Here is a 25,833-nt window from a genome sequence, read left to right as displayed (position 1 = left end):
AAAATGTTACTTATGTCTATTTGCCGGGTGATTCTTCACAACATCAGAGAATCTGTTTAGTTGTATCTATAGGTTACATGAGCAGATGGACTATTTTCAACTGCAAAGGAGAGTAAAAGACCTAAAAGGGCCCTAACCAGTCTTAGCTGGGCATCAGATTTATCCTGATTCCAAGTCAGTGACCGATTTAATTCTGCACGTGAGCAAGACTAATTAAATGATAATACAGATGTTGAGGCAACTACCAGTCTGTGCACCTCAACTTATGCCATTTCTTGTCAATGTCAATCTCAAAAAGCAAAATGTCATCTGCTTCTGAACCCAAAATTTCTCTCCAAGAGAAAACAAACACTATGATCTGTGCATGTAAACAGCAATGGTCCTGACTTAGGCAACTATGATATAAATGGGATGCAAATATGCTCGGATCCAATTCTCTTATATGATTTGCTGTGTGGCCCAGGAAATTGCTGATATTCCACATATAAGAAGTGTTAAAAAGATATTAGTGATGAATATCACTGGAAGGCACTTTTTTGTCTTTTTATTTGCTATTATTTCCTCATGTATTTGGGCTTTTTTTTCATAATCTCAAAAGACTTCCCATAGAACTCTGTGAGAACAGTAACAGAGCCAAGATGGCTTGGGCCATCTGTTTTAAAGCAGTCTCTCCAAGGGTGACAAAATCACACAGTTCCCCAATACACATAGCTTTTGTGCAGCAATGTCCAAGCTGCATCTTTATTTCTGAGATAGAAATGTAACTATAGTGAGTTCCAAGTGATACTGGATATTGCATAGCATGAATGACATTTCTGCATGCAAACACCTCTAACAACAAGCAGTTAAGTGGAAGTAAAAACTTTTCTAAATGCAAAGATAATTAGACCCACAATAACATCCTACTGAAATGATGCATATAATTCAAATCAATTAGAAAAGGAGGTTGCTGTTTTATCTGGTTGACAGTTGTACAGTAAAGTGATACAGCCAAGCTAACCCTAAAGAAAAGCTTTACCATCTTCAGCATGCATAATGAAGTTCCTGGAAATCTTTCCTTTCTTAAATAGTTTGTATTCCATTAAGAGCATTCTAGTAAGCGAATGAAAGATATCATAAGAAGCTAACAGGCTGTGAAGCAAACAGTTGCCAGTTAAGCACCATGGAAATGAATGCAATTTTAAATAATTCGCTACACGATGAAGCCACCTCTTAAACATAGAGTTATTCTCCTTCTTGAGGGATGCTTTAGAGAAACATCTCTCTTGTGAATGAAGAAGTGTCTTCTTTAAACTTCTTGCACCTACCTTTTAGGTTGTTCGCATAAGTTACCAGTTGAGCTTTGATGATAATAAATAAAAACCTGATGATAATAAGTAAAAAAACTGATGTCATTGGGTTCTGCACTGAATCTGGTAACTATAGATGTTGCTTCCTTGCTGAAACATATCCAGAAATCAAAACTGAATTTTCTTTTTGTTCTTGAAAAAGAACCACCTGAGCCACGGCCATAGGAATCAGAAAAGCAAGAAGACCTTGTTCTAGTCTCATTTGTGCAGTAAGTCAGCTGTTGGTAGCCAGTGCCCTCAGCCTCTGCTTCCTGTGACACATAGATTTTCTCAACTGTTTGGCCCAGATTCCCAGTCCAAAGCATCCCACACAGTGCATAAACCTCAGTTTCAAATACGTGACCTACCTCACTGACAGCATATATAAAATTGTCTTGTATGTGCAGAAATATACAAAACACAAGTACCTAGTGTTTTCTTTTCACAGAATATAAATTATTATTAATCCACATCTTATGCAAAAGATAAAAGGAAGAAAATACACTAACACATAGATTCATAGTGCTGTTTGATTTTTATACTGGGTAACTTTTGTTAACTAGGTCTGTACTACAAGAAAATAAAGAGTTCCCATCATTTCTTCATTTTGGACATCCTTTGATACCAAATCTCCGATCTAAGAACACAAAACTCAGCTCATCATTTATATATCTGTGCATACTAGCAACATGAGGTAAATAATGTTTAAAACTAAATCTTTACCTCAGAGACCGAGACTCAGTTTATGGTTGTTTAAATAGAGTTGGTCTAAGTTGCAAAGTAAAATCCTTTTTAAACAGATTTTCTCTCCAATGTATACTTTTTAAAGATTTAAAGTGAATGAGGCCTAAAGTCTCTGAAGGCTTGTAAATATACATTAAATGGTTGAAGGAGATAAAAAGTTGTCCTACTAAAGGGTTATTTGAAGTAAAAAAAAAAAAAGAAAAAAGAAATATTAGTTCATTAGTTTTTTGAGTTGGATTTTAAAAATGCACCATGGATATATATTTTTCTAAAGAAGACAAAGCAGATTACAGTATGTTTATATAATAGATATAACATAAATTGCTACGCAAGAAAATGTCATATTTTAGAAACGTTTCACCATATGCTGGAAATTTCTCCTTTACAAGCTCATTATCCAATAGTAGCTCTCAAGAATAAAACTCATTTACATGTAAAATAAGAGTATGGTCTTCTCTTTAAAGGCACAGTGATAAACACACCAATTTGACAATTACATTAATATGAATATTTGCATAGTCTCCCATCTACACCTGTTCTTAATTTGAAACAGCTGCAGAACAAATCATACCACATAATCTGAATATGCCACTGAGTCACATAAACACACAAACCCTTCTCATCAAGTTTTTTTTTCTCTCTGTTTGTATGTTTGTTTTGAATTTACATGAACCCATAGAAAAAAGATTTTTGGTTGGACAATTTATATTCATCAGTGATAACATGTAGAGGATAAATTACCTTTTTTTTTCTCTCTGTTTCCTATAACAATGAGCATTTTATTTCCATGACTAGATGAACAGCACGTAGATACTCAATATTTTACAGCTTATTGTACTAGATACACCTTCTGTTAAATATGTTAAAAACATGTGCAGTCACCACCCAGCACAATAAAAGTGTACCAACGAAATCCTTATGACTCTTAGCAACATAGGACTGAATGGTCACCATTTCACTTTCTTGCAAAATCTGTGCTTTCCACTGTTTAGAAAACTCTGTGTTTTGTACCAGCAGCATAAAAGGAACAACAAAACCACAGTTGACTGATAATTCAAAATGACAGTTCACATTAACGACACATTCTTCCTACATGTATGCTGCTCCTCTTTGATATACAAACAAGAAATAATTGAGTAATTTAAGACATTGACTCTATTCCTATGCATTCTGACTGTCATTAGGCCCCATTCTGCAATGTTAAACTCATTCAAACTGAAAGAAAGATGAGGGAAAGGCAGCACATGTGGGAAATAACTGAATACATGCTTGATACAGCAATGATGGTGAAGGATAATTCCAAATGCAAAATGCTCAATATTAATACTAATGCCAAATTCTTTTTCAATGAATAATCAGCAGCACAGACATACGACCCATGTTCTTCTTTCCACAGCTTTCTCAGGAAAAATAACCCATTACAGGGCCTGTGTTGCTTATGAGGGTGTTGCCTACAACCTTTAAACTGATAGTTTTACTAAAAGCAGATGCGACTCTTCTGTGTTTCTGAACAAGTATTTAGAATTGAATATCCTTTTGGACTGGGATTCATCATCAAATACTGTGGTAAATCTACAATCCTTACACCAAAATAAATATAAACTGGAGAGTCAGGTCTGAACAATCTCAGACATTCTGAAACTGAAACATCACTCAGATGCAGGAGTTTTGTTACAGAAAACCAGCTCCTCTGTAAAATTATTATATAAAAGTTATATTGTAGTAGAGATAACATCATACGTTATGATGATTCTTTCAGCATAGAAAAGAGCATGGCATCTGCCTGAAGCTGTCACATCAAGGGGAGTTGATAATGCTTTCCCAGTTCTAGACTAACAAAACAAACGTGAGGATCTTAACTGTCAGCAATCAGGAACTGCAGCAAAGACAAATGACAAGCAGTCTGGACAACATGTAGGACCACTGTAAGTTGTCATCAGAAATGAAAATGAGCAAAGAATTAACCAAATTATTTTGAGAATTTTCAATGCTAAAAATGTGTGTATTTAATTTAATAATAAACTATATTTTAGCTGTAAAACAAAAGAAAAGGAACAAATATTTTTGTAAAAGAGAGACATTTCTACAACGTAAAGCAGAGGCCATACTGCATAACTCCTGGGAATAATTTATTTTGATGCAGATGTCACTTTCTAGGTGACTTAGCTGGCTCTGGACTGGGAAATTTCTTCCTATTCCTTTTTTCCACTAAATATTTAGCTTCTCCAGGCTAGAAAGAAATAAAATATTCACCATTATTTATAGGCTGACTGGATAGGATATGGCATCAGCCTTTGCTGAGCATGGTTTTAAGCACACTAAGAAACATCCCTGAAGTTGAGTCAAGTGACTCAGAAACTCTCTGTACTGATGCAGCAGAAAAAAATGCATGCATTCACAATTTACTGTAGTCCTACCCAACCAGACAGACGTGTCAACTGATATTTATATCTTGAGACACTATATGTGTCACACAAAACTTAAAAAAGAAAGTAAGAAAGATCAAAGTTAAACAGCTTGTGCACATTAAAACAATGTTTGTACATCCATAATACGTGAGTTGGGAAGAAATGTACCAGCTGATGTTAAACATTCCTAGAAATCAAGATTCTGCTAAAAAACAAATAATACAGTCAAAAATCTCATCAGATGTATTTTAAAATAATTCTAACAATGTAATAACATGTAGAAGGTGCATATCATGCTCAGCATATTGCAAATCTTTTAACGTTACATTAAAAATCCGGATATGAACATCAAATGACACAACATGATACCTACATAAATTTGTTCCTCCATCCTTATTTCAAATGCAAAGCCGTACTGTGATTTTAAAACTCAGAAAATTCTTGAAAGCAATCACTGTGGAGTTTGGTACACACACTTTTGTATGAGGGGTATAAAAGAAGCCACTCTTCCTGATGAGGTCTTCAGTTCCCTTCATATTTTTTCACAATGATAAACACTCTTATCAAAGGAAGCGTGCGATGGATGACTACACTAGGGAGAGTTGATCAGCAGAAAAACTAGCACAATCTTTTATCTAAAATTAGCCTCAATGTAAGAGATGTAAATCATAAATTGCCCCCTAAGAGTAACATCACACCCTAATCTTTCATATATGTCTTACGCTTAAGGTGAACCATTTTATCATAACCATAATCAAGTACTTTTGCCCCTCTTGGATATCTCAGAGAGTAGAAACATAGACATTGGTCTTAGGAAAAAGGAAACACAAAATATATATTTTTAATTACCACCAGCTCCTAGCACATTTCTAGTAATTTCATTGCTGTTTTTGTCACACCCAGAAGAAAATCAGAGGGGATACAATTGCTCTCAGTGAGACCAAACATATGAAAGATTTACACTGAACAATTAGCTTTTGAATGTATATTTGATATTTTAATTAGGAAAACAGTATACTCAGAAACACACAAAGTATCTAAAATGCAACAAAAATGCCTCGATTTCATATTGAAATATTCTCTCAAATCTCTGTTCTGCCACTAAGCTATTCTTTGTCACATTCTTTTAGTACTTTCTTAACTTCCCACAAAATTGAAATTTAGCTTATTTCAGGTCAGGACAGTCAATAAAAAGAATTTCGTTTTGCCTGTTTTCATAGCAGCAATTTATATGAGATTATATGTGGACTGCAGCCTGCAATAAAGTTAAAATTAGGTTTATAACTTGCCTTGATACTGTGTTTCATAGTTGTTTTCACCAACCTAATGGTAGATTATAGAGTGACACATCAAAAGAATGGGACCTACTTTAAGGATTGTGTTGTAGAGGCTTTTTTAAATGCTTCCCTTGCTTCTAAGGAATGCAGGCACCCTTTCTCTCCTTTTTATTGACTGAGGTATTTGTATGGAAACTGAAGACAAAAAAGGGAAGATCCCTTTTCCTTACGGTGGGAAAGACACTGAAGTCCTGTATGTAGCACCAGGAATCTGAAGGTCTGAGCTTCACTGACTGTATGGCCCAAGCTGCAACGCAGATGCAAATTCATGGAAGTTCCATGGAACTTTGAATGGAACTGTGGTACTACCTTTCTCTTTTTGAAGGCCACTTTTTAATCACTTCCAGAGCATGAAACACGTTGAGCATGTGATTCACTGTGCAGTGTTAGAAAGTGGCTATGTAGCTTGAAATGATTTGAGGGCCCAACTATTTCCCTTGAGCTTAATCATATTAATCCAATCTTTCACCAGCATGGAAAATAATTAAGGCTAGTAAAATGCCTACTGCATCATCCTGATGTCAGCATTGTGTCACAAAGAGAATTGTTCATTAAGAGGTTGAATTGGGAAAGGTTGATATTTTTAGGAGTTTCCATCTTAAAAGCATGACTAAAAGCAGTTGTGAGAAGTCCAGTGGACTATGATTTGTCCAATGTGTAGTTTGCTGGTGAGACCAGACTCTTCTTGGAGGGAAGTCAAGTTCACTTGAATGGTCAAAAGCACATCATTAGAAGAAAAACATATTGGCTTTTGGATATTGCTTGAAAAGACAGAAGAATGGCAAACTGAATTACACAAAATTATCATTTAGCCTAATGGGCTGCTTTTAACAATGGTCAATACTCAGTGCCCCAAGAGAACAAGCACAGTGTCAGATGAATATTGAGATGTGTTTCCAAACTTGGATATATGTTGCTTGAAAACCTACATTATCCTTTCAGCTTAAATTCATGTCTTTTATTCCACAAACAAGAGAGCCTTCAGATCTTGTAGACCTTCAGAAGAACTACAAGAGCTGGAGGGATGATTAAAGAGCAGAGATATCTTTGGCTCTGTATGGATCGTATCTCCTTCTGCTTTACCAAGGAATATTCAAAACTTGAGCCAATGTATTTTGGTATTCTCTTAAAAGTGTGCATAATAGATACCTCTTCCTTGTGCTCACACAGTTGGGCATGAAATACAGTTAGAGATGTACAAGTACAAACTAGCTGCCTGTTGTTCAGTCCCACTTGGATAGGTTCGTCGATGATGCATGTCTCTGTGGGTCTCTGCAGTTCTTTTTCCCTCCTTGCACTCTGTTAGTAGTGCTAGAATGCACCAAGTGCTCTCTGGATAGCTGATCCACATTTAAATTCTGTACAGTTAATAATGTAAGTAGACCCAAATCTCTAACATAAAGATTTTGTAACTACAACGATAAGAAGAATGAAAATAAAAGTTTCATCCTAACAATAAGATCAATACTGCAGATGAAATCTAATGCATTTTAAGTTTTAAACCAGTGGATTTTTGATCATGGACTGCTAGTCTAGCTAGTATTTTTCAAAACCAAGTTTTACTGCTTTTTCTCTAAGAGAGAAAGCACACAAATTACGATTCTATAAAAGATACTCTTCTTGCATAAAACACATTTAAAACTAATAATTAATAGTAAAACCAAAAAAGTTTATATGTAATGAAACAGAAATCACAACAGTATATGTCCCAGAATGAAAAGAGGAAGAACAATGTATTCACCATATTTGTGGCATCATTCCAAAGGCTCTGTGTTAATGATGTGCAATCACCAAGGACAAGACAAGGAAAATACAAAATGATCTGCAGAGTGAAATAAAGGTTTTCAAAATCTTTTTAGAATTTCTGTTGAAAATTTTACAGGGGAGGGAAAAGTGACTTAAATAACAAGGATTCTTCTCTGAAAAAGGATTCTGCTTATGAGTTCTTCCTAAAATCTTTGCCACTCATGGAGGTTTGAGAACTAATTTTTGTGTAATATCATGTGGTGCAACAACATCTCTGATACGTTAGATCTCACCTTAACTACAAGAAGGGGTCCAATATTGCTATCACTAAAATTACTTGGAGTTTTCACTTCATAAAGTTGAATGATTCCACATATAATAAAAGTATTATCAAATAATTTTGTGGGTTTTCATTACACTGGAACTTCTTTTAAAGATGATGCCATTACTGTATTCAAACCTTTCTACAAGCTCCTTTAAGCAACTTACTATACGTATAGTCAAAAAAATAAAAATATCCAACAAATCAAAAAAATTCAAATAAATATTTTACCTTAACAGTACAACTCCTGTAATCAATTGGCAGGTTTTGCTATTTCAATTTATCTTTGCAATGTTACCAAAACCCCAGAGGATTAGGAAAGCAAAATTAACAGCTGCTGATACCTCTCTGGATGCATTTTAGGACACTATCATTAAAGCTATTAAGGCTGATACAATTGCACTTATGTCTCTTAACTACAAATATTCTAAAGAATAATACACAAAGTCATAATTATTGCTTCTAGAGGTATGGCTGGAGTATTACAGTACCCCCCAGCCCAATTACAATGATTGAATACTCACTCAAAGAACTCTAACCAAGTATTCCCCACCTGGAAAAAAACCTAAAAAAATTCTAGACTAAACTATTTTTCTGGATGCTAAATTAGCATGACTTTTCTTAATGTGGAAAACTCCCTCTCTTAATCTTGACTCAGAGACTTATTGGATCATAGTATATGCGAGACCTTAAAATGGTTGCAATAACAATAATAATCTCATAAGTGGGTTGTTAGACTAATTAATTTTATTTTCAGGTACTATGAGACAATCACCTCAACACTATAAACAGTCTGAAACATTTTGAAAGTGGGTATATTTTAAGAAAAAATATTTTACAAGTTTGTTGGGGTTTTTTTAATAAATTCTGTCTCGTTTCAGTGTATTTATTGCCATGAAAAGCAAATTGCTTTTAGAATTAATGCCTTCCTATTAAAAATGTCCATATTTATTAATATGGTGATATTTCTTACAAGTCTTAGTGATAACTATGAAGTCAATACATTTTTGTATCTAACACTCTCAAAAAGTCCAAACTATATTAATTATGAGAAAGCTACAGCTACTTAGATTATGCTCATAGAAATGCTTTACTGTAATCTAACAAGTGAGGATTAAAATATCCAAAGTGTATATACACTGAAAGTGAATTTAAATAGAGGAAACATTGTGGATTTAGGATGCTACCTGAATTTTACTAAATGCCAGTTACTCTCTGGTCTTCAGTCTTTTCTATTCATACAACAGGACATAAATATGCAGAAAATAAAAGTAATTTCTGAAAAAATAATAAACTATTATTTTCTTTAGCATGTTTTAGGTAAACTCTGTAACTTTAAGAAGGCATTGAAATCCCTTTAGAATAGCTTCAATGAGTCTTTATCTTTTTAAAGAAAACTGCAGCAACATAGAATACCACAAAACTTCAGGACTAGAAGAGACTTTATGAGTTTATCATTTAACTTTTTACTTTTTGTTTTATTATTCTAATTCACATTACATAAATCCCCTTCTAAGCTGTTAAGCTGCAACTTTAAGCAGGCAAAATGTGGTGAGTATTGGTTCCAGTGCTTCTACCAGAACAGCGTTCCAGAACTCCTTTCTCTGCATAGTGAAAAGCTTTCTTTTCCATAGTTCATTCATGCTTACCTTAGTTGCATGTTACCATATTTAAAACTCTTTTAAAGAAATATGACAGATATTTCTTCATTCCTGAAGTCTGCTTTTTGACCCAAATTGCACAGAGCAATCCCAACATTTCAGCCTGTGTTCACCTTTTCTGGAGGAAACTTTTTTGTACTTTCATAGCATAAAAATGTATCAGAACTTACACAACCTCACTGTAGGTGTATAGCAAGCATGCCAAGCTATCAGTCACAGTCAGAGCAAGGAGACAACTTTACTCCATGGATATTCAGGGCATTGGTACTAGAAGTCTGAATCTTTCAGTAGAACCTATATGGAGTACATTTCTAATATACCAGCAAGCCACCAGAAATTAGGTGGATTGCATATCTCCATTACTCCAGACGATATCTCAAAGATCTCTTTTAAAACTGAAATTTAGTGTTTCCCTATTTTAATTGGAAACACAGTTTTAATTTTAGGATAGTATCTTATTTTTCTCATCTATGTTGTATCTCTGGTCATTCGCAGTTGTATCAAACCACTGTGACCAGAACACAGAGCTTCTCTTTCCCTTTTTAATTTAGGTGATGGACATAAGACTAAAGAAAAAAAAAATCTCAATTCTTAAGCACATGACCATATTTTTTGCTGAATTTTCTAATATTTATTAGAATTTACTTTTTAAATTAAATTTTTGAAAGATATTGATCCTGTACAACAGGCCAGTCCTCTCGTAAACCCTACCTTCCTATTTTGCTTTTAGTGGGTGAAATACATGCCCCCTGTTGCTATGGAAGGCCTGCAGTTTGGCATTTTTTCTTCCTTATCCAGAGTATGGGTCAGTCATTTCTAGTCAAGAGATATTTTTCTGCATACACCAACATCAATCAGAATTTGCCTCTGAATTTTCATTATTAATTCCCCTTCAGATACTATGCCCTCAAAGTGAGAATTTTCATGGTATCCTATTCTGTTCTTAAAACAGAAATATATAGTGGTTTTTTTCCTATGACTCCACTCTAAATCTTCTGTTAAGAAATATTTTACTTAAATTCAGAAATTTGATTATTCCTAAGCATCAAGTCCATAGCTATCTGCGCACCAAATTACAGTAGCATCAATTTAAAAATCACTTCTGCAAGGACCGAGTTGATTTTGATAATTTTTTTCTCACAAATTGGGTTACTGTACTGGTTCTCCTCAATATTGTGGAAGCTTTCTTTCCTATTAGACAAAAAGTATACTCATTGAATAAATGGATTTACTGTGAACACTTATGGGAAAATCTCATTCTCCATTTATACTTCAAGTTCTTGGTAAGACCCTTGAAGCATATCGATGTTGCTGAAACACTGTACATTTCTTTTTGTACACATTATTATTATCATACAATTGCTTTTCAAAGCTTGACATAATCAAGTAGTAAGGCACTGAAGTAGTGTTTAGTAAATTTTTCGCCATTAATTCTGTTTCATAAGACCTCCATCTGTTCGTTTCAAAAAAATATTAGAAGCATAAGAAGGCAAAAAAGACCTAGAACATCAAAGTGGCAATTGCTGACAACCTCCTTCCACAATAGGATGGGCTGATAGGGTTTTCCACTGCACTGTGTGATTGCTTTTTCATCAACACGCATACTCATGTGCTTTTCTTCTGTAGCATTACTATGTACTGTGTGATCATTTGGATAATTTTTACACTTTTTAACACAATTTTACATGTACAAATCCCAAGTGATAGCAAACTAAAATTAGCACTTATGTTGATCTTGGTAGGCATTCATATTCCTGATTAGCTGGCTCCTCACATCCTCAGTAAAGTCAGCTTGCTTGGTAAAGCAACTGGACAACTATGATATCACAAAATAATGTCCAACAATTAGAAAGTGTCAAGAAAATAGTTCAATTCACAAAGCAAAATTAATCTGAAAAGTATGTGAAGAAATCTGCTCAAGGAATGCCATGAATGGCCATGGAGAGAAACTGAAATTTCACATGCAAAATTGCATATGCTACTATTAACTGAAAACCTTCATTGTTTAGTCCCAAAGCTTTGGTTTTGTCCAAAAATTTTCTTGACTTTATAATTGCCTGATGAAAGGAAAAACCTTTGGCTGGAAAAAAAAAAAATAAAAAAAAAAATTAAAAAAAAACCCCTTTCCTAAACAATAAATTAACTAAAACCAATTCTGAAATATCTATCCCTATCTAGAACATTCATAGAATATTTTGTTTAGTTGCTTTTCCTGCTTTGGTAATTTGTAAATCGACATATAGTAATGTGTTTTTCAAATTCAAGGGTATCAAGAGAGCCTTGCTTGAGTGGTGCAATCCTAAACTGGCATAATTAGGGCCCTGCCTGGGAGCAGACCCTTTAATAGAGCTGCACACTGAGAGGGAACCATTCACACTTTCCCTCTCAGCTCTTCATGAGCTTTTCTGGGCAATGAGCCAGCTGGTAAGAGAATCAGGCTGATCCAACCTGTTGCAGGAGCCTGAAGAAGTGGCTTCGGGGAACCTCCAGCTCCCAGCTCTGCCGTGGAACTCTCACACAGCCAGGAGAGGAGCAGTCACAGCCGTGTGTGTTGGCTGTGCTGGGAGGGACAGCAGGGGGACAGAGCTTTCCAGCTGCTCAAGAAGGCAAATCAGCTTCCCAGCAGTGCTTGGAGATTCCTATAGTTCAGAATATAAACCACAATCCATTCATCCCATATGTAGCATTATTCCCTGAATTCAGACAGGCTGCAGGTTCTACTGTGAGGGAAAGATTAATTCACTGGTCTGCCATGTAAAAACTACTCTGAAAAGACCTAGACACCATCTCTGAAGGTTTGTCTTTCTGAATCTGAATGAAGAATTGGACTGTGTGTTCTCTCTCTACATCTAGTTTTCTAGAAGTACCAGAATCAACAAGAGAGAATGAGGGAAAGGAAGGACATTCCAGTGATGTAGGTGATAATTCCTGGACAGTTACAGTAACAGACTGACACATCAGATTCTGCACAGACGTGTTCAACATTAAAATGCCTCATGAAATCCCTAATCACATAATAATCCTAATTAGTATTCTGCACATTCAATACCTGTAAACAGAACTTGTATAATACTTCTTTTCTCTGAATCCAAAATATTTTATAATATTGTAACAATATTGTCCGGATAAAATGTGATCTCTGCATCAGCTAGTTTGTGGGTTTTTTTGTCTCCATTAGATACAGATGAATCTATTATGTGATAACTTCTGTTAAAAACCCGCTAGTTAAAATTTTCCCATGTTACAAAGATCACACATAAGGGTAGCTGGAATATTTTATACTCCTGAAAATGACAATAGGAGATAACATCTCAAGGTGATGCATATATACTTTACGCTAAAAAGGAAACCATACTAACTAGTACCACTTTCTTAATAGATGAATGTTTTTAACACTGGAAGTTTTCAAGAATAAAAGGTGACTTAAAATAAATGTGTTATTAGAAGATTTTACAGCAAGATGGAACATATGGGTTTTCATGAGTAGAAAAAGTTGTCAAAGACAGGACATGCGTCTTTGAAGCAAGTTCTATCTGTATAAATAAGAACTTCCCAGCAAATTTGTGATGCTGACACTTCCGCTGTAAATAATAAAAAAAAAGTCCTGTTTTTTTTCTTTATTATTGTATTTATACCTCTTCTTTAATGAAACTCCTGTTTTCTACACCATGTAAGCTTGAACATGGATATTTTTCCTTTCCCTTCCCCCTACACCTTACATAAAAATAACTCCTTGCCTTCTTTCCATCTCTTGGGGTTATCCTTGTCTTTAGAGTGGGTATTACTGATGCAAATTTCTGCATGTCAGAGGATAACTGCATATTCCTCCGAATAGACTTACAAGGGAAAATGGGACTTACGATTTTCCAGCAGCTATCTTCCAAATTTAATTTACCCCAAGCCTCAATGTTTGCTTATATGTAGGCCACACATTTCCTCTAGAATTATACTCGAGAGGGAGAAAGACTGTTTATCACTACTCTTCTCTTACACTACATATTATGCATTTGCATCTTTCTCCATCAGTGTTTTCTACCATGGACAAAATCCTCCTACTTCTTATGCTTAGCAGCATGCATTAGATAAATACAGAAATATGTAACATACAGTTTATGAAAAGAGTTTTAAACCAGTTAGATTTATTTCTATTTTTGTTCAGTGTAATGCAAAGAAAACTCTCGAAGTTAAAACCATAACAATTTTTTTTGCTGTTTTTAAAATGGCACTTTTTGACTGACATTAAGCATGCACGGTTGAAGTCAAAGTGCATTAAATCAGAGGATATAATTTAAAAGCAGTGGGGTTTGCTTCTTTTTTCCCAGATTCCCTATTTCTTATCTCTCATCAACTCCTTAGATATGTTTAAAAAAGTAACTAAAGGTTACAATATTAATGATATGTTTGCTTATTTATTATGTGCAATGAATTTTAAACTCAGGCCTATATGAAGATCCAAAGGGAGATGACCAAACTAGGAGAAAGTAAAGCAAGGAGAGTAGGTTAAAAGAAACGATAAATATCTTTTCATGCTAAATTTTCATGCTAAATTTTTTGCATTTTGAGTATCTTTTTTTTAAAAAAGTGCTTCTTCTTATGTTATGCACCAATGAAATAAAAATTAAGTAATTAAACTTCAGTGTAAACTTTTTCCAAATTTTATCAAATTATTACACTTCAGTGAAGTGCTTATGCTAAATAAACAAAGCTTACCATAACAACTCAACACTCCATACTGCATGATATTTATACAACTGGCTTGGTACACACTGAGCTTAACCCTTTGATTCCAGGAGTCATGATTTCATGACATGCCATCCTCTTACAGAATGCATTAGCACTGATGTTGAAACAACAAATCTCCTAGCCTGAAGGAAAAAAAAATAACTCACTAACCAATTCATTGTAGATACATTAAACTATGGGGCTGAAGATAATTATCTATTTTTTCTAATGGACATAATGTTCACAGTCTGACTCTATGAAAATAAACTACTCCTTTACAGACATTAGTGGGAATAGAAATAAGTAGGGAAACAAATAGAATTACAACTGTGCAAATCACCATGCTATGCAGACAACAACAGTATGTATCATGGACAGATCAGTCTAAGGTTAGAGACTGCCTACCTGGAAGTGAAATAATTGCAATGCTATACACGAGCACCCACCAATGGCAGAAAATTGACAGCATTTACCTTTGGGTTATGCTTGTGCTCTCACAGTTCTTGAAGAACCCCAAGTCTCGCTCATGACTGTAAATGTAACATGAAAATAAAGCTGCCAGTATTACAACTGAAGCTAGATGATACCAGGTTCTTCAGTGGCTCTAAGGACAGTGACTTGCTGCCCTAGGAAAATGAACTACATGTTCTAAGAGCCAAGGTGACATTTTTCCCTGTTATGTCTACTATGGAAATATGGTGACAGGGAGAGAAATCCTTGAAAGCAATTAGTAAGCTTCACCGTGGACTACCCTTATAACAAATTCTACAGGAAAGAAAAATATTCAGAAACAAAAAATGGTACTACAAAAATCTTAACCTTCCTACAGCAATATTTTACTAGATGCACAGTAAAATAGTAAATTTTGTTATTTCATCATATGCAGGTTAACATTACCCTCACCTCTCATCACAAACCCTCCATAGCTATTTTGCAATATGTCATTAATCAATGTATGTACTGATTGGATCCATTCAATTGGTACATCAGTGTAATGAATGGCATACATAAACATGTTTCAAATACATCTATTCGGATATCTATACATGAAAGTAAAATCACTACCACAATTGGTACTCAAGCTTGTCAAAAGGGATGTTTTTCTTCTTCTGTTTTACATAAGACATGCTAATAGTTATGCCATCTGCAGTGTGAAACCCAGACAAATGTAAATCAAAGTAACAGTAGATCAAGACAAGTGTCTATCTAAAACTGTAATTTTTGCAGGTATTCTGTTAACTTGCAATCTAAATATAAGTCTCCTGACCCTGAAAATACAGGATAACTACTAGTTAAAGGTAACTTTTGCATTAGAAACTAAAACAAAAACTCCTGCACTTTTACAATAGATCACATAGCCAGTGATACATTTGTAAAGGCTTTTCATGAGGACAGAAAAGACACTCAAATTATTCTAGGAAAATTTCAGCAGTTCCCCTAAAAGCATCGCCTCAGTAAAGCACAATAGAACATGATGACTTACCCGACACCCTCTTTTTGCAAAGTTGAGGACACAAATTTGAAGATTTCTTCAATCAGCTTTCAACTTGCTGATTAGCTAGTAGGTGCTGTAAGTCACTAAAATACTTGACGCATTATGAAATAACAGAGAGAACATACATAAAAACACCATATGCTACTTTCTCCCCCAAAAAGGTGGCCACTAAAAAAAAATACTATTTTTTTCCCTCTTTGGCTCATGGAACGATAGGGTAGTTTACATCAAACTACAGACCTCAAGAGATGCATGGCAAGGCTTACCTAATAGCCACATTTGCTTGCAGATGTGTGAGCTTGATTTAAAGGTTTTACTGCATTTTTACTAGATGTATAAATCTATTCTAATATATCAACAGTTGCCAAATTGGTAAATTGCTCTGAAATGGAGGAAATTAGATATGCACTAATTTAGAAGTATTTTAAAATATTGGGAGAAGGCTGTTTTCTTAATCATGAACACAAGTACAAGTATTTTTGCCTTATAACCCTCAATTTTGTCTTATAAACCCTATACAAATTTAGCAATTTCTACTGCTAGAAGATTTTGGCTAAAGTTACCATTACATCTGGCATAGCAAAATAATAATACTGTACAATTTTATGACAATATTTGGTCAAATAGGCAACACAATGATCAAAATGTGAATTTCCACTACATAATGAACAATGGACAGTAAGAGACAGAAATAGAAAAGCTCATAGAAGTCAGGTCCATAACCTTTAAACATCCTTTTCACTAAAAAAGACAATTAAAATGTAGTTTGTGCTCATACCTGAATTTACATGATATTTCATACATAAAACCAAAGTCTGGCAGCAAATTCCATTTTTTCTCTCCTTTAAAAATGAACCAGATGAAGTGTTTAAGGCCAATAAAAGACACTGTGTACACACTGATAATGGAAGAAAAAGTTGGAAACATAAGCAATAATCTAGGCTTTAGGGAGCATGTAACAATTATGAAAATAAAATTATTTGCTTTATTTTCTTCTTCCTGCCTCTCAAATATGACTCATGAGATGCTGACTCCTCCTGGGAAGCTAATGATACAGCACCAACACACATCAATGCCTAGCATTTAAAGGGCATCAAGCTAGGGTTAGTGTTTTGAGAGCACAAAAGCACAAGACTCCCTCTCTTCATCTCATCATCCTCTGGGTTCTGTGCATGACTGTCTTTTTCCTCCAAACATGTTTTTCTATCATTTCACCAATGCCTACCACAAACAGTGCATCTCCAGACTTCTTTAACCTTGAAAAGAAAGTACGTGAATAGACAAAGGATGTGGTAAGAGAAGTCAGTAGCTCCTGGACTGTGCTGGTTTAAAAAGTGGAGGATTAAAGTAAGAAAAAAATATGGAAAACATATACTGGGAAAATACCACTATTTATGCCTGTTTCATATAGTTTCCTTTTTGCCTGGTGTTTGCAAATTTAGAGACAGAGAATAGGGCTAGATGGATCTTGTACACTCCTTGGACATGTCATCTTTCAGAATGAGGAGCTAGCAGAATGAAATACTTTCACGATATTCATTAAATGAATAATTTTCATGGTTCAACCCTTCAAGATCACTAATTCCACTTTAAAAACTTTAAAAAACCACACAGTTCATAAGCTTCTACCTTTATAACTACTCTTATGTGCCTTCAGTGCAGAAGACATTTGATTCAAACAAATGTGAATTTGCATTTACAAAGCAAAGTCAAGGGTGAAGAATGGAAAGTTGAGAGGGTCCCAGGACTCAGCCTCAGCCAGGACTGGACTACAACCACAGTATGGCAGGATGCAATCATGTCATGTTTTCCTTTTTCCATTTTCTTTAGTCATATTCCTAAATTTTTGTTTGGTTCTGAGCAAATAAATAAAACCTTAAAAAGTACATTTGAAGAGAGCTGATCAGGAATGTGGAACTGTTTGCTGTGTCCAACATTACTCCACCAAGTTTCACAAAGAAAGGGAGACAATGTGAATCACATTCAGAAATTGCACAGTGAACAAATTTCACAGCATTTCCCTGGTGGAGAAAAAAAAAATACATTCCAGTGCCTGGGGTCCTCCATTATGCATGACAAAAACTAAAAATGAGATTAAAAAAACCCTACTCCATCAGAAAACAGGGGAAGTCCTGAGAGAATAAATGCTCACCCAGAAAAATAGATGTGAGGAAGAGAAAGGTAGGATTGATACTTTATTTTCCTGAACAAAATAAAATTACAAAATGTAATTCAGTGGTTAAGCACCCATATGTGGTTTATATACAAGAGAGAACAAGTTTTGTCAGCAGAATGCAATTTGATATGGAACTCTGCATTAGGAATTAATTAATTAATACCTCATAAATAGACACACTGATAAAATTTTCCAAGAATACAACTCTCCTTATGTTTTTACTAATGCATTTAACATAACTATTCAATAGCAGAATTTCTGTTTACTCATACAAAATCTAAAGCCCAGCAACATCCTAATGTGAAATTTCATGACATATGTTTTTTTCTAAAACGGCAGAAGCAGCTTTCATAATTTCCTGCACTTGTGTTGGTAAGTTTCTGAGCACTTCTCTGTCACTTAGATATAGTACCTGTGAGGTATTTAGCTTTTCATTTTTTTTTCCCACAGATACTGTTTTGCTCCTAGTCTTAACATGTTTTTACAATTTAAACCATGTACGTATAAAAATCACATACCAATTTTGTAACATGTCTATAAAGAATTAATGTACCACAGTTACTGAACCCAGTCTTAGACCTTTTAAGCATGTGGAGCCACAAAAGGCTTTTGTATCCTACAGTGAATGTTTTCTGTGAAGTCAGCAGCAAGAAGCCTGTAACCTGCAGCATGTGAATATGCACATACACAGCGTTAGAGGACAGGCATTGACACACACCCCTCACATGTGAGCAAGCACGGAGCTCTTCCCTGAGATTAATGTTCCAAAAGCAAGGAGACTTTACTAACCTGCAGCGGTCTCTGTTTCTCACTGCCCTTAGGAGATTTCAGTCCACTTGTCTGTTGCTGTAAAAGCAGCTGCCTTGCTGCCTGGAGTGCCTAAAAGTAAAAAAAAAAAAAAAAAAAAAAAAAAAAAAAAGAAAAAAAAAGTAAATAAATTCGACCAATTCCTAGAAAGAAATCAGTTACTCATTGCTAATGTTAGGTAAAAGTCCAATTGAATAAACAAAATCCCCTCCTATTTGATTTGTATTTGCTAGATTTCAGACTTCTGCTTCTTTGGGTTTTTTTTTACTTGAAACATTTAAAAAAATATATTCTGCAAGTACATATATAGGACTTCACTAGAATTTATGGATGTACATGAAATCCTGCAGGAAATAAAGTTAATTTGTTTGAAGTGCTTGAAGAGGAAAAATCATAAACTGCATCAATAGCCTCATTTCCACAAGGAACTTGTCTTTGAGTGTTCAACTAAAATGCCCACTCCCTTGCAAATTATCATTCAATTTGCATTTTCGTATTACAATTTGAAGTAAAAGCAAGTAGACTTCAAGTGTTACCAGAAGCTGTAATTAAATTTGACAAATCAACATCAGATTATCTTGAAAGTGAATTAATAAGGATATTCATTGAAGATTAAAACCACTTTTTGTACTTACAATTCAAGGAGAAACCTCTCCTTTGACAAAAAAAAAAGAGTGCAGTTTTAATGCCAAATAAAAATGAGTGGTTTTAATTTGCATTCTTAGGAAAATCAGAGAACAAAGAAATTATTACTCAACCAACCAGATCAGGCTCAGGGATGACAGTATCCCAATCAAAATAGAAGATGTTTTCATTTATTTTACATTTTCATTCCAACTTAGCCAAATACAGTTACACATATAAATGTAAACAAACATTCCACTTACATGAAGAATGCTAATCTATATTATTTTTCCCCATAAAATTATTTTTAAATGTCAAGTGTTGTAAAGTGGTACTTATTTAGGAAAACAAAAATAATGAATAAACCGAAAAACCTGATTCAAAATATTTTCATTGAAACTACCTGGAGAACTCATTTTTTCCCCTTGGAAAAATCAGCTCAATAAATAGCAATTTTAGCTTTACAATACATCACACTATTATTTCTGTTATTAAAACCTACTGTAGATGGAATGTACTGCAATAAATGCCATTTGATCAATGTTCCCTAAAATAATAAAGATTCTCAACTGATAAAGAAAGGTACAATTTTGATTAGACTCAAATGAGCTGCTTTTTAAGATAGTTTCTAGTATCCATGACAACAGTTGCTTTGACAAGATGTGCATATGGCATTACACTGCCAGCTGGTGTGAACAATGTTTGAACTACTGCATTGAGATGCTGAGCAAACAGAAAAAGTTGCCACGTCTTAACCCTCAGGGAAGGCAGTCATCCCCTGATCAATTATGAAAAGACAGAGAGAGGGCTGCTACAGTCTGGCTCCAAGCAAGTTTTCTGAGAAGGCAGGCAGACACAGAAAACCAAAGTAAACAAAGTGAATGCACTAGTACCATCTCCTAACAACATTGATTCGTCTCCCCATAGAAGGCCCTGGTACAAAGTTTGCAGAGCAGACTTTTAACATTTGGAGACAGTCCCACAACAATCCCTGTATTGTTTCATCAAATTCTCAAGTAATTACAGGTCAGCTTTACAAAGAGTATACATTACTCTGAACCTAAGCAATGAGACGCACAGAACTATCTTCTCTCTGCCAAAAATAAACAGAAGTTAACATATTTAAAAGTGCACTTGAAATATTTTGTTACCAAGGAACCACTGGGTGCACGATCTCTACTGCACTTACAGTTCTTGAGCACATCCTAATGGACAGTCCTTCTCTGCCTGAGATCAGAGTTAAATGTATCTGTTGATTTCAGGGGTACCAGGATTTGGTCCCAACTTCTTGCAGGGGTTTAAGCAAAAACAGATTAAAAGCATGGACAGAAGATCTGTGGCAAACTTATATTTCTTATTATCTAGTGCTCTCCAAAAGGAAAACTTGAATGGAAGCAAGAGAACTACTGCACTCCTGAATTCATGAGTGTAGAGGAAACTAACCTCATCACTTGGTGTGATACTGCCAGGAGAATGAGAGAAAAGATCTGGAGTAAGAGGAAATGGGAAAAAAAAACCATAAAGACTATAATCTTTTCTTTTTGGCAGTTGCAGAAATCCTAATCTTCCCCAAAAGCGAAGTCCTCACATCAATACAATAAAACAAGCAAGTAAGCATCTGGTAAAGCTGTACATTTACAGTACTTGAAAATTAGAGAATTATAGGCTGTTGTAGCTTAGATTTAATCTAGACAGTATGATTTCAAATTGTGGCTAGCACACTCCCGTGGAATGAGCCTACGAAAGTACGACTTCCTACAGCTAACTTCAAAAAGAGTCACACTTCATGAAAAAGCAAGGCAGCACAACAGGATATGCTTGCATAAAAGGCTCTGCTACTTAAACTATTTTGATTCATATGTGCTGCTTGGGATATCTCTAAAGGAGTAAAGGCTTATCTTTTAATACAGAATGTCTTATAAATGATGACTACCTGAATACTTCAGTGATCTTATTGTGGCAGTTTAGATTATTGTAAACACAGGAGATAGAAGAAGAACAGAAAACAATTTCAAGAGATCAGAGATGATTTAAAACTCATAAGGAGAAATCACTGTCAGCCTTTGTTCTTAGAGCAGTCATCATATGGTATTTTTTTCTCCCAGTGTGCTGCTTAACTTTACATTTTGCTACATGGTAAACAACCTCCCAGAAACACTGTTAATTTCAAACCATTATTATTGACATTATTCATAAGTGAAGATCATGACTACTATTAAACATTAGTTCTAAAAATTCATTTGCTGCAATTAAATCTTTGCAAAACAAACTGACAATTTTAAAGTATCTCGCAAAATTCGTAGTTTAACATCTACACTTATATCTAAACACCCACCCCACGTATCATTTATAAATTTCTCTGACAATAACTCTTGATCTAAAAACAGTGTAATGAAGACAAAATAACAGACACTTATAAATCTGGCAGATCAAATTTATGTTGAGTCCCACCTCAAGTTAAGTGCAGAAGGAACAGTATTGTTTCCTTCCTGAAAATTGTATATAGTTTCCAATAACATTTGTTTCAAATTTAGTAGGAACCTTTCCTAATTATCTAAATTAGTAAAACTATAAAAAAATTTTCAATGTCAACAAAAGCAATAAAAAGAACTGAGGATTAGAAATTATTTTATTACGTAAATGAAAATCATTATAGTGCTTTAAGTAATGACTATATAGGAAGGAAAATTTGGGCATATGGTTTCCAGAACTCACTGTGTCTTCTAGTAAAATATTTATTGGGAACACTACTTCTTAATATTTACTACAAAGCTTTGGCATAGCTAAAACATAAGCAGAACAGAAATGAAAATAATTGCATATAACTCACACCATTAAAGTTGATAAATTCTGGTAGATTTTGCCATTTGTTGGCAATATTACTAGGAAATATAACTTCCTTTAATTTTGTATTCCAAACCCTTCTATTTGATGGAAGCATGATTCAAAATTATTTTTAAAGTTTTACCATTTTAATAAAGTGAAAGTTGTCACCTAAAAACAGTAAACTTACTACTTTGGTTTTTAGAAATTAAATATATGTGTATTTTTAGGAAACAGATGTCACTCATATACTTCCTTTAAAACCAGGAATGTTTAACCTATCAGCCTGTTGCATTTGAGACGTTAAAATGAAAAATGACATCTATGCCCATTAATATCGTCAATGTATAAACAGCACAGCGTGACACATTCTTGAGAGCTGAAGGCTACAAAATCTCTCTGAAACATAAATAACAAAGCACTCAGAAGGATATTTGATGTTGATATTCATCTCTGAGAAAAACACTGCTGCCTGGGCTTCTTATGAAAATAGATGCAGCCCAAATGGATCTCCTGTAATTGGTTTCAGATAGCGAGGTCAAAAGAAATATGATACGAGAAACTATTATGTGGAACAGGCGAAACAAGAAATGTTTATACAGTCACTCCCTATTTATACTGACAAGAGGTGTATACTCTGCAGATAACCAAAACCAAAACACTTGCCAGTAGTCAACCAGATTCTTTTCTTTTCTAATTCTGAATCCCTATTTTATTTTTTCAAATGACTGCATACCCTAACATTTCTGCTGAACACAAAATAAGTTTCTGAACATAGAAGTTTCCAAATGGCTGAATATGTCAAACGAGAGTCATCTCTCTGGTAGCACTATGCAACCGAAACGTATCAACATGCTAAGCTGGATTTAAGGCCAAAGACAGCTCTGCACTGGTTGAATAACAAGTTAACCAAATTATTACATAGCTACATTTAATACAAAAAAAAACACCACAAGAGAACCTCTGACCCTCTATAACCTGCTTAGGGCCTATTCTCTGGCTGGCTCCCAACAAGAATCCCAGAATTACCTGTAGTTGTACAAAACCCTCAAAAGATAGTTACTGAAAGACAACATTGTTCAACTTTTCCTAGCAGCACTCAAATGATATTGCTAAACCTTTTTCTCTCACTGATTGTGTTTGCCCAGAAAGTTCTGTAATGAATATCAGTCAGCACAGCAGCTTATAGAGTAGCAAAGCAGTTAGCACTATTCAAAGATGATCCAGCTCCTTTCTGGCAGCAGTTTGACCAGAAGCCTCGACAGAGAATGCAAACTCCCATTTTCCCCACTGAACAATACTCTTTTTTCTCCAAGCCACACAAAGAAAATTGAGGACAAATGTGCCACACCAGACAGCCCACCTGTATGTAACAGAAATCCAAGCCACAGCCTGTCTGATTTCACCTACGAGAGATAGACTGAACAATTTTTACAGTGTTTGCCTATAGATGTAGACCACATAACTAAGGCTGTTGGCACCTATATCAAGGAATAATATATTATTAAAAAAACCTAGATGTTCCCTAGGAAGGATTTCACACAATTCATCTAACATTAGACTATGCTACTCAAACAAAAAAAAAGTTTTTCTGTCTTTTGAATCTAGTTTAGGATGCTTTGCCTAGTAGTAGAACATAAACCTGGAAGAGATCACAATGTTTGAAACTATATTATGCTGCAGAAGAACAGACAATAGTCTTTGACAGTGTATTACAATCCCAAGTACTCCTACCAGCAGGCTGCTAAACAGAAGTGGTAGTGCCCTCCAAATGCAGCAGCAAGCCCAACCCTACAGGGGTGGGATTAAGTGAACATTGAATATGTTTGAAAACATTTACCACATCAATACTACAGGAATTTGTGCAAATGATTGTCTGGGTCTTGGATCCCCAGGCTGCCCAGCTTTTCCAAGGCTGGGAAAATTCTCCATTTGTTCAGGACAGCAACTCTTCATGTCTGGGGAATTTCAAAATAAAACAGCAGAGCACATCAAGGGTTGACAGCAAGGAGGGAAAGACCTTCTGGATCACAGTTTCACTTACATTCCTCAAGTGCTTCAGCTCAGAAAACATAAGACTATCTCTGGATATGGTTCTCATTTCCTTGGAGTAAAAGCACTTTGTGGTTGGTTGGTTGGTTGGTTGGTTGGTTGGTTGGTTGGTTGGTTGGTGGCAGGGGTGATGGTGTATGTGTGAGTTTTGTTTTCTTAGGTTGATACTGCCAGTTTCAGTATACTGAGGCTCTGATTTTAATTCAGATTTGTGGTCTTCCCTGCAACACAAATGCTAGTAGAAGAAATGATCCTTAATCTACCTGAGCTTCTGTTCTATCCTGATGTTATCCAGGATTAATTTTCAGTTGAAGAGAAAAGAAACAGTAATAAAGTGATAAATGCAACATGAAGTCTTATAATGCTGTTTAATAAAAGGAAATTAATCACATAATTGTCATAAACCTATTTTCAAACAGCAATCTATCAGAGAGAAATTATGCATCTGTAGTTATTGACCTTTCATTTCACCATGACTGATTTGTAATTAGACTAGTTTTGTGAAAAATAATAGTTAATTACCAGATTTTTTTTTCACTCTAATTGTTTTGGCATTTGTTATTGTTGTTGTTTGGGTTATTTTTTTTATTATTATTTTGGTTTGGTTTGGTTTGGTTTGGTTGGTTGGTTTTTTGTTGTTGTTATGTTTTTGGGGGTTTTTTTTTTGCTTGTTTGTTTAGTGTCTTTTTTTCCTGTGTGAAGGATGCAAAATAAATACAGGGTGCTAGTAATTAGCAGTTTACATATTTCATTTTATGAAGCCAATTTAGCTTCTCTCCCTTTAACCCAATTTAACAGATTCTAAATACTTTTGCAAAAACAACTTTTTAATTTTCCCTGCTCATTATTTGACTGACCAAGAACTAAAACCAAAACACCCATAACAGTTACATGCTTCAATTTCTGGCGGCACTAGCAAGAATGTCTTCCGTGTAAACACAGTCTGCATTGGTCATTAGGGCTCCATGTCAGACCATGCATAACATGGTGCCTGACAGCAAATCCAAATGCTTTCTCCAAAGCTTAAACCAGCTGAAGAATGCAAAATGTCAAGGGTTAGGAGAGATGGGGGCTCACAAGACCAAAGTTGTGCTCGAACCTGACAATCTCCTTTCTTTCATCCCACATGCCTGAACTTAACTTTGCTTTTGTATGCACAGAAGCAAACAATCTACTCTACTCCTTTCCTACTCCTTACATTACACAGCGACTAACTGAATTTATAAAATTAAAAAAAAAATAACAAAACAAAAAAACCGCACACACAAAAAGTCATCAATCCAAGCTCACAAATATTCTGACACTGCTATATTCTTCCATGGAGTGTGATTTTTAAAAGATTGGGACAAATAATGGCTAAACAGGAGAGCTAATCTCTTAGTTCTACATGAAAAGAATGCGACAACAGTGGCATGTACCAGATTTCCACATGAAAACTGGTATGATGTATTTCCAAAGAAAGCTGCTAACTGATATATAAAAGCTATTTAAGTGTGCAGGCAAAGAACAATAATCAATACAGTTATCCCATGTGTAAAGCCAGAAATAAGAAAATCCTTAAAATTATGATGATTTTATATAATATTAT

At 34.8% G+C, this 25,833-nt stretch overlaps 1 protein-coding gene across 3 annotated transcripts in view; it reads right to left on the bottom strand.

The window, feature by feature from the left end:
* Nucleotides 1-25,833, bottom strand: part of FOXP2 (forkhead box P2) — a 406,072-nt gene that overhangs the window by 104,971 nt on the left and 275,268 nt on the right. For all 3 annotated transcript variants that reach the window (XM_083860379.1, XM_083860380.1, XM_083860381.1), the window contains exon 6: nt 18,729-18,818. In XM_083860379.1, the coding sequence (XP_083716505.1) occupies nt 18,729-18,818 (90 nt within the window). The remainder of the gene's footprint in view (nt 1-18,728; nt 18,819-25,833) is intronic.

Source organism: Zosterops lateralis, assembly GCF_965231275.1.
Source record: "Zosterops lateralis genome assembly, chromosome: 4".
NCBI classification, from domain to species: domain Eukaryota; kingdom Metazoa; phylum Chordata; class Aves; order Passeriformes; family Zosteropidae; genus Zosterops; species Zosterops lateralis.
Note: the sequence above shows the minus strand (reverse complement) of the source record. Positions and strands in the feature narration are given on the sequence as shown.